The 9,412-nt window shown below is 43.1% G+C and overlaps 3 protein-coding genes across 3 annotated transcripts in view; all 3 read right to left on the bottom strand.

Moving 5' to 3' along the window:
* Positions 1 to 1,174: 1,174 nt before the first annotated feature.
* On the bottom strand, positions 1,175 to 2,956 carry Pmar_PMAR004202 (Vitellogenic carboxypeptidase, putative; the record flags this gene model as incomplete). Its single annotated transcript, XM_002768565.1, has 11 exons — positions 1,175 to 1,284; positions 1,327 to 1,440; positions 1,487 to 1,565; positions 1,614 to 1,797; positions 1,844 to 1,941; positions 1,985 to 2,069; positions 2,117 to 2,263; positions 2,316 to 2,439; positions 2,485 to 2,607; positions 2,661 to 2,784; positions 2,831 to 2,956. 11 exons carry the CDS (start codon positions 2,954 to 2,956, stop codon positions 1,175 to 1,177), a joined length of 1,314 nt encoding a protein of 437 aa, XP_002768611.1.
* Positions 2,957 to 3,944: 988 nt separating this feature from the next.
* Pmar_PMAR004201 (conserved hypothetical protein) lies at positions 3,945 to 5,122 on the bottom strand (the record flags this gene model as incomplete). The annotated part of the gene is made up of 8 exons (XM_002768564.1): positions 4,991 to 5,122; positions 4,822 to 4,944; positions 4,657 to 4,781; positions 4,513 to 4,606; positions 4,382 to 4,466; positions 4,231 to 4,339; positions 4,084 to 4,185; positions 3,945 to 4,029 (listed from the first exon to the last, which is right to left on the bottom strand). Coding segments are annotated over exons 1-8 (832 nt in total), but the record flags the coding sequence as incomplete, so codon positions are not given.
* A 478-nt stretch (positions 5,123 to 5,600) lies between these two features.
* Pmar_PMAR004200 (DNA repair helicase, putative) overlaps positions 5,601 to 9,412 on the bottom strand; it is a gene marked incomplete at both ends in the record, with an annotated part of 10,683 nt that continues 6,871 nt past the window's right edge. The window contains 9 exons of the mRNA XM_002768563.1: positions 5,601 to 5,706; positions 6,592 to 6,707; positions 7,250 to 7,345; positions 7,396 to 7,525; positions 7,777 to 7,845; positions 7,892 to 8,094; positions 8,325 to 8,430; positions 8,480 to 8,652; positions 8,993 to 9,084. Of these exons, the coding sequence (XP_002768609.1) occupies positions 5,601 to 5,706; positions 6,592 to 6,707; positions 7,250 to 7,345; positions 7,396 to 7,525; positions 7,777 to 7,845; positions 7,892 to 8,094; positions 8,325 to 8,430; positions 8,480 to 8,652; positions 8,993 to 9,084 (1,091 nt within the window). The remainder of the gene's footprint in view (positions 5,707 to 6,591; positions 6,708 to 7,249; positions 7,346 to 7,395; positions 7,526 to 7,776; positions 7,846 to 7,891; positions 8,095 to 8,324; positions 8,431 to 8,479; positions 8,653 to 8,992; positions 9,085 to 9,412) is intronic.

Here is a 9,412-nt window from a genome sequence, read left to right as displayed (position 1 = left end):
TATGTACTTCGTGACTTCTGTGTTCTCTTTGGTCTTGGCCTCATTTGGAGACTGCTTACTCTAGCTTGGCTACAGATAGTAGTCAAGTATCGTAGAGATGGTTTGGATTCGATGCTGCCATGGGTGGCTCATTTGATTGACTATTTCAATGCCAAGTTCAACCCTGTTGTGAAAGGTGCTCGAAGTCATAAGGAAGAGGAAGAAAAAGAGAATAAAGCCTCTTCGGCCGATGATGTGACTTCGAGCTGCAGCTCGGATACCCCGTCAGGCACTACGAAGAGTGGCGATCCACCACCGACTCTTGGTCATATTTCCTACGCAGTATGACTGTTTTGGCTCGGCGTTGGAGGTTGTCCTGTACTTAGTTGATTTTATATGCTAGTTTCCGTTTCGCTCGAGCTGTTTCTCGCTTTATTATCTCTCTCGTCTTGCAGAGTCTTTGCTCCGAAATCGTTGTCCAGGTCCTGTACGAGGGACCATGGAGATGTATTTGACTGTGTGTTGTATATAGATTACTCGATGATGCATCAGGAATTGTAATGCCACTCATGAAGTGTGTTTGGTTGTCAAGTTCTCATCCAGGCTCTTTCGTGAACTCGTCTTCTGAAGCTATTGATTTACTAGGGTACCCAAATAGTCAGGAGGTTACTTTTGTGCGGAGAACCATAAGCATGGCTCGCGTTACGAACTATGGACTGTTTATGCTGTACGTGTACCTATGCTTCACATAGGTGCTCTTCCCCCAGATATCGGACGCACTAGTCGAATGGTCATAGATATCGTCCGATATCCAGCGGACTTGTTCTTGCGTGGGTTCAATCTAACCGCCGGATAATTTGGTTGCGGATACTCGTACAGACAGAACATACTTCTAGCTACCTCTCATCAGAGAATGAAGCATCGGCATACTATTTTTTTGGACTCGGTAACACAAATAAATCTCTCTTCACACAGAAACTGGTCATAATGACCTAGCAGCTAGCAACATCATCACAAAAAAGTATTGACTGCCAACTGCATCTATAGTAGGGTCTGAATACACCACTCTGTGATCAACGCTCGGCATGGAGAGAGTCTCTACCTTCTCTGCGTCTGCAGCGGCCTTAATTGGAACTCTCTCTCCCTCAGCAAGCGATCGATTGTGAAGCTGAAGACACAACCACATTCATGGATATCAAAAGTTTGGACTTACGAATCTGTCCATCATATCAAGGGCGGCCTCAGGCTGGTCCGTCGGAACCATATGACCAGAGTTGGATACCCACACGAAAGTAAGGGCACCACCTAGGAAAGGACTTATTATTAACAGAGACCCTCACGACCTACCTGATTGAACAAACCCGAAGGGATGCTCTGAGCCCATCCACAGCTTTCTGGGAGCTTCTTCGAGAGGCTCGTAGGCGACCATATGGAGGGCATCCATAACGCTCAAGTGGCCACCTGAATCGAAGCTGGATCAGTCGTAAACTGGTAGCAAGAGTGTCACATGAACTTCCATCGAATACTCCTGTGTAGATCATCGTCGGCAAGCCCGCAGACAAGATGGACTTGATCTCTCTCAGGACCTGTACGATTCAGCTGAGTTCATCGATCCGCGCTGTTAAAGCTCTTACCGGGCTCATCAATTTCGTCTGCAATTTGATAGCTACTGGATTGGGCGCAGCAGTGCCGTCACCATTCTGCCACTTGATACCTCCTGTGTGAAACGCCGCATTGACGTCATCTCTCGAGAAGTACTCCTTCATAGCAGCCGAGTAAATATTGTTAAACGTGTCACCCCATTGACGTGTGTCGTATCTGCATAGACCCTATACCACACCAAACCCAACTGCCCTCAACTGACAGGAAGGGGTGACCAGCAGCCTTCTGCATGTACTCCTGCATTGCCTCAGCCTTCTGGAAGGCTTCCACTTCACGACCAGCCGCCATCAAATTCTCCACCTACCAAATCCGTCTATATCTCATCAACCAGCAACGACCCTACTGATCGCCACATTCCTTCAGCATGTTCCCTTGCTTTCGACCCGATGAGGCCTTGGACGTAAAAGTATTCGATCGATGAATGGTATCTTGAAACGGTCATATAGTCGCCTTTCGGAGGACTCGCGACAAGTACTGTATCCAATGGAGGTTGCCAGGGTTGCCAATTATCATTCCTTCGAGATTTACTCTGTTCTCTTCAGGAAGCTCTTTGTTCCTTTCCAAAATATAAGATGTTATCACTGGAATGTAAACACCGGCGAACGACTCCCCCGTGATGAACCTACACATACCATCTCGAAAGTGTCATCAACATAAAATTCCATTCAACTCACGTCCTAGCTTTCCGTAAATTCGGATGAATTTCAAAAAAACTATCAAGCGCCGTAGAAAACTGCACAGCCAACTGATGGAAATCCGTCACATACCCATCAGAGTTACTATAGGAGAACCCAGTTCCTGCAAAAAACAACCATAATTCCATCATTTTCGAGAGTTACTCACCAACAGGCTGATCGAAATACACACAATGACCAAGTCTAGCCCACGACCATGGGTTCTCCGTCAACGACATATTCGGGTGAAGACGATACGGGCCGTTTTCGAGTAGGTTACCCAGGGAACTGCCTGAGGGGGAACCACCAACATGAACAGCATGAAGACTGAGATGATGCTCTCACTCGCTCCTGGGCCTCCATTCAGCCACAACAACAGAGGAACGTCTTCCTCGTTATCATCAAGAGGATCCTCATGTTCGAATAGCATGTACCAAAGATGACCATCAGATGATCTGTTTGCCAGAACCTGACATAGTAACATAGAAAGCAGACCATACCCAGTCGAGCGGTACATGTCCAGCGTAAACTCCAGTAACCTGACCGTAGCCGGGGAGGTAGGGAACTCGATGAAGATCAGCAGTAGGGGAGACTGAAGCCGTTGAGGCCACCAACAGTGATAGCAAATATATGGCAAACATGAAAAACCAAAAAATGCTGATTATGTAACTTCCTACCTAGCCGTTTTAGAATCATTCAACATCGTCAATGACACAAAAAAGGAGACAGCTTCGAATTGACCATCACAACGCGATTCCATTTTTGTTCAGAAATCAATCGTATCATCAATTCACCGTATTTTGGCAAACCACCTCAACCAGTATAGTGCTAGAGGAGCCGACGCCGCCCCTAGGAGGTGGGCTGAATGCGACACACTCGGAGAACTGTGACCAACCAATGCTTCATGGCTATCACCGAGCGAAGCGAAGGCCCAAATACCCTCTAGTGCGAGGACCTACGAAATGGATAAAAACTGCAGTATATGTAACATGTGTCGGTGACAATATGAAATTTTCGGCGAGTTCTTATTGGTTTCTGAGCATTCCTACTCGAACTCGGGTGTGAACTCCTATGTGAGCAAACCCTTGACTTCAGCTGAGAGAAGCGAACATATATTCCTACTTTCACACCGATGAAACACGGTCGTTTTACTCAACAATTAGGACCGAACCGTCATTGGAAAAATCAAAACTTTCTCGTGTATAACTACACGAGAAATCCTATATGATCATTTACTGCGCTGAAAGTCCCATTTGAATCGATCTTCGTTTCACTCTGCTGAGCTCTCACTAATTTGCATGAGTTTACATGAAAAAACAAGATTTTCCCAAAATTTCCTCAGAATTTTCATGTTGTCATCACCAACACATTTAGTTGACCATGTGCATATTCCCCCCCACACCATTCGAATCAACCACCGACCAGTTGCTTCTAATCAACGATCTCTCTCTTTCACTTTGTGACAAAACTAATGATCACGTCCCCTCCAAAACCGAATAAATTTTCGAATAAATTCTCCCACATCGAATGAATACATATAGAGTAGCTGCGCTGAATCACTTACCCCAGCTAAGAGTTTCTTCTGAGCTACTGGCCACATACCCCATATATAAACCATCAAGTTCGGCTCCAGCAAACACGACGCCGTAAGTAGTCCGAAGGCGACTCCGCTGCCACCGACCGCTGCGTCTCTTTTATCACTAGCAGTGAGGATCTGATCGATAATAACGAGCTGAGGAAATCCTATAAACATTGACAGCAGAGTTACATGTCCGAGACTTCCCGCGACAGCACTGGTGATGGCGATCCTGATCAGCGCGGGTCCACCCAGAAGTCTTTCTAGTTGAGAGCCGTACACGAAAACCACCAACTGAAACGATTATGATTTGAGGAAATTATGGTATATACAATGTACCGAGTTAACGAGAAGATGAGTAAAACTCGTGTGAGAAAGACTTGCCGTCAACAACGTGTGGAAACGACCATGCAGGAGGTTTTCTCTGCTCACTGTGAAGTTGCGGTTCCTGAAAAAACAATTAACAACCACCAAAATGTGGAAAACTCACATAAACTTCGACGGAGCGAAGCCCCAGACTAGATAGGTAACACCAGCCAGGAGCAACATAGTGGTAGTCACAGGGTAAGGAGTCTCTGAAAACACGAGGGAATAATTCCGCAGTCGGAAAAATTAGCACACTTTCATCGATCCACCGTTTATATCGATATCGCCATTCATACGCCTTCTGCCCAGCTGGTGACCGCAACACTGGTTGGAGCCTTCGAGCAGCATTCTTGAGAAGAACCAAAGGAGTGGTATGAGAAAAAAAACATTAAAACTCACCTCACGTTTTTGCTCAAATTTGTCGACTTTTTCCATAATATTTCGCGATGGTGGTTTTTCCATTTTCACTTCGATTTTTTCAAAGCTGCGGTCAACAAACTCGTTAATTCGCTTCAACAGACTTCCTGAAAATCATCATCACACCTTGGGGAAAATCAAGCCCACCTTTTTTCCGTGGATCAAAAGGATTTTTCTGATAACCATCATCATCACGAAAACTCCAACGGGACGAGTCTCGGGCAAACCGATTCACCCTTTCCTGAGTTTCTCTCAGGAAACTCCTCGGCCCTGAAAAACGCATTTTATCTAGAAAATCACTCACACATATACTCACCTTGAGTGTACAGTATACGACTTGTGCAAGTTTCCACTCGAACACCAGGAGCGACTTTAACAACTCTTACGAACTGCTGTAGTTTGAATTCACCCGAAACTGGTTTCATCGTACATCAGGAAAAACAACCTTTGTTGGAGTTTCACCACCCTAGTGATATGAAAAACACTAGTGAAAAGTATATTTCACGACTACTCCATATCACCGCGAATATCGCCTTTTTCACAGAGTATTACGCCACTTCACGCGAAACGGGTGAAACTACAAGTGATAAAATACCAAAATACAAAATAATAAACATATCAAAAAATACAACTAACATTTTTCACGAAAACATCTCTGGAAGTGATTCATGGTTAAGATTCGACTATGCACGACGTCGAAATTGGAGATTTGTATTGAAGGGCGTACTAATACTATAGCACTGGGCATTGTGAAATACAGTTGAGTTTCACCACCCTAGTGATATCATGAAAAACACCAGTGAAGAACATATCTCAGGACTACTGCATATCACCGCGAATATCGGCTTTTTCCACTTCACGTGAAACGGGTTGCGAAACTCCAATAAAACGCAAAGAGCCATCTTTAGAAACAACAGTTACGTAATTCAAGTGGTGACAGTTAACGATGGATCTGTAAACCGCATATGTTGGGGATCAGGAGCACCCTCCTGGTCAGCAGGTAGACCACGCTTCCCTCGCTCTCGCAGATACCTGAGGAGACACAACATAATTGCAGAATTGGAATGATTTCATAATATAAATTTTAGTTTCACAACCCGTTTTACGTGAAGTGGCGTGATACTCTGTGAAAAAAACACGCGTTATTCGCGGTGATATGCAGTAGTCGTAAAATCTATTTTTCACTAGTGTTAGTCATATCTTCTTGCGCATCACCCCTTCTACCAAGCCGTATAGAGGTATAGCCCTAGCCCTTTATAGGTCCTACCAGCGCTCAGACAGTGACTGAGCTTGCAGCTATACCTCTATACATATTCATATCATAAGAAGCGTATTTTTCTCCTAGGCAAATCCAGAAAATCTGTTAACAAATGAGAGTTTTGAGCTGAAACTTCAACATAGCATAGATGTAATGAATAGCTTTTATACACTTCAATGAAACTGCAATATTCGGAACCGTTACCGAGATATGAGGGCGAACGAGAAAATCAACACCCAGACATTCATATTCATAGTATTTTCACATATCATAGACTCCTACTTGTTCACATGCAACAACATTACAAGACACTCAGAAAACAAACTTTGATAGTATTGCGCAGGTAGCTACTTCTATGTGAGCTATAATTAATCATCCAGCAACAGCTTTCGAGACCAAGGTAAACACCACCACAAAACTGATCGGAGTCCTTTTTACAAGTGTTGTAGTAACGTGATAAAACAGCCTTCTTGCTCTTCTGAACAGTTATATACTTCTTATCAAATCATTAATGTGAGTCTTTATTATTTCACTTAGAGTCTAATACACTGACTACCCTTGCATTCGTCATCGAACGTCATCAGACTCACCAAAAACAAAATGCATCATAACAAGAGCGGTGATTGCTACTACAAACAAATAGAAAGAGCATTACTTACCACTGCTCAGCTTCCTCTGCTCCTACTAAGCGTGTTGGCTCTCCATCACCTTTAAGCCCAGCTTGATGCTTCATTGGCTGTGACATCGACAATAGGAACTCCTTTGCTGAGCTAACCTGAATTCTACAAAGTAGAAAGACAATTCTACAATTCTACCATATTCCTGTGATACAGTACTCAAGTTTTCACAACCCGTTTTACGTGAAGTGGCGCAATACTCCTTGAAAAACGACGATATTCGCGGTGATATGCAGCATCGTGAAATACATTGGAGTTTCACTCTAGTGATATGAAAAACACTAGTGAGAAACATATTTCACGACCACGACCACGACCGCGTTTTTCATCAAGATTTACACCACTACACGTAAAACGGGTTGTGAAACTCCATTTTTCACTAATGTTTTCCATATCACTAGAGTGGTGAAACTCCATTTTCATATACCAAAATGTCGGGAATAAATGCCAAGCTAATTAATTCGATCGCACTGGTGAGAACTCAGAAATTACGACAGAAAAAATCGGTCTGTTCATCGTGATTGTAAACTTTCAAAGGTTCTCATATTTTTCCATCACGAAAATTATCATTTTTCCTCACAAATCCGCATAGAAGTGAAAAATAACTCAAAAATACAACCGTAATTCCATAAATTCTTACCGCCATATCAACAGTCAAATTAGAGAAAGCTGGTATAAGGAATTTTCCAATCCACGGCGGCAACTTCTTCCTTTTATCCGCTCTTGCATACCGTGCCTAGGTACCAATATCAACAACTTCACCAATTTATGGTATCAACAACTTACATCAGCTAATACCATCAAACCATAATCTTGCTTACTCCTCAGCACTCTTCCAACACACTGCGCAGCAGCTCGCATGGCGTCAAACGTGAGGAACTCTCCTTCTGAAATTCCATGAGTATCGCGGATGTACCTATCGTCATCAACTGTATTTCTTCATGACAATACGAAATTTTTCGTGCTCTCTGAACAATTCTACCATAGTGTAAGCTTCTGAACTCAGCTGAGGAAAACAAATATATAATGTTCCGAATATGTGTTGTTAGCTCAAAACTCTTGTTCGTTGACGAGAAACACAGATTTTTTTAATTCCCCTAAGGAAAAAATACGCTCCTTATATTCCTCCACCACTGGACGCCTCTCCCTCACTAACAATCCACTTACGCCAACCGCGCTCGCAGACGTCGAGATAGTGAATACTGGAACGGGACACCAAACAAAACAACTGCTCGTCTGAAAAACAATACCAATAACGAATCTACACACCCGGAAACCCTACCCGTAATGACGATCGAAATCAATTCCTTCACTAACCTTTCCTCTTGCTACAGCAAGGAATAGTCCCCCACGCCCTTGGTCGCAGGCCTCGCGATAGTTGCTCAGTGCAATAGTAGTAGATACAACATCATCAGTTTCGAAGAACACCACTTTATGTGTACTTAGTCGTGCTAGCGTACCAGAATCGTACCAAGTTCGAACCACCTGAGTAGCATCAATGGAGTTTCACCACTCTAGTGATATCATGAAAACACTAGTGGAAAACATATTTACGTGAAGTGGCGTAAAACTCGGTGAAAAACGCGATGATATTCGCGGTGATATATGTTTTCCATACCACTAGGGTGGTGAAACTCCACTGTTGTACTGAATATCAGCAGTTCAATAGCACGCGCGTAAACAAATACATTAAAAAAGACCATCGCTCCGCTTACCTGTTGCATGAAGACCTTTGATGTGAAAAAGCATACCACACCATCTGGAACTACTTGAACAAGTTCTTCCAGTAAAGTACCATAACACTTCGACACTTCCTCGTCCCTAAAATCACCACTACACTCACAGCAAAAACAACACCAACTTGGTTTACTTTCGCGACTGAAAACTACTGCTAAGGACGACATCATTACTCCTGGTGACGATCAACGGCCGAATACAATCCCTTTCCAGAGAGATGTCCAAAGCCTCACTCACAACAACTCTGTCAAGGCCCAACAACTTTGAGTACATCGAAAGAGGCGATAGCGTACCAGATGTGAGCACCTACGAGGGAGGTTCACCAATGATATGAAGAAAAGGCATTAGTAAAAACATATTTCACTTCGTGTGAGTAGGGAATAACGCGTAAAATGCCGCGACTGTTTCACGTGAGATTAGAAGATCTGTTCGGTGCAATTCACTTCATTTCGCGAATATCGTGTTTTTCACATAGAGTAATACGCCACATCACGTAAATGCAACTAAACACCGAAATTTCATCACAAATACGACCATGTCTACTCCCGAACATTACAAAATGTTTCGCATTACGTTGCTTATAATATTAAAAATACATATATATTCCAACTCTGGAGTTTCTTCACCCTAGTGATATAAAAAAAACTAGTGAAAAACATATTTCACGTCTACTGCATATCGCAAATTTCACGTTTTTCACCAAGTACTGCGCCACTTCACGTAAAACGGGTTGTGAAACTCCACTATATCGCGATACCAACAATTTTCATCATCAGAGTTCACACAAAACTCAACCGATAAAAAACCAGTAGAAATTATCCCCAAAAATCCTCAGAATTTCCTCATTGCCACCAATGCACGAGGTCAATCATGCATGTAGTTTCTCCCTACGCTTCTGCCCAGATTCTCGTGGACTTAACTTTCATACATATAAAAAATCATGAAAAAATTCACTACGGAAATTACGAGATTATATGAAGTATATCCACATCTAGTGAAACCATCATCACTAGAAAAAGAGAGCGTTATCAAAAGAAATACAAATAACGTGTACCATTACAACACT

Source organism: Perkinsus marinus (genome assembly GCF_000006405.1).
Source record: "Perkinsus marinus ATCC 50983 genomic scaffold scf_1104296967842, whole genome shotgun sequence".
In the NCBI taxonomy this organism is placed as follows: Eukaryota; Perkinsozoa; order Perkinsida; family Perkinsidae; genus Perkinsus; species Perkinsus marinus.
Note: the sequence above shows the minus strand (reverse complement) of the source record. Positions and strands in the feature narration are given on the sequence as shown.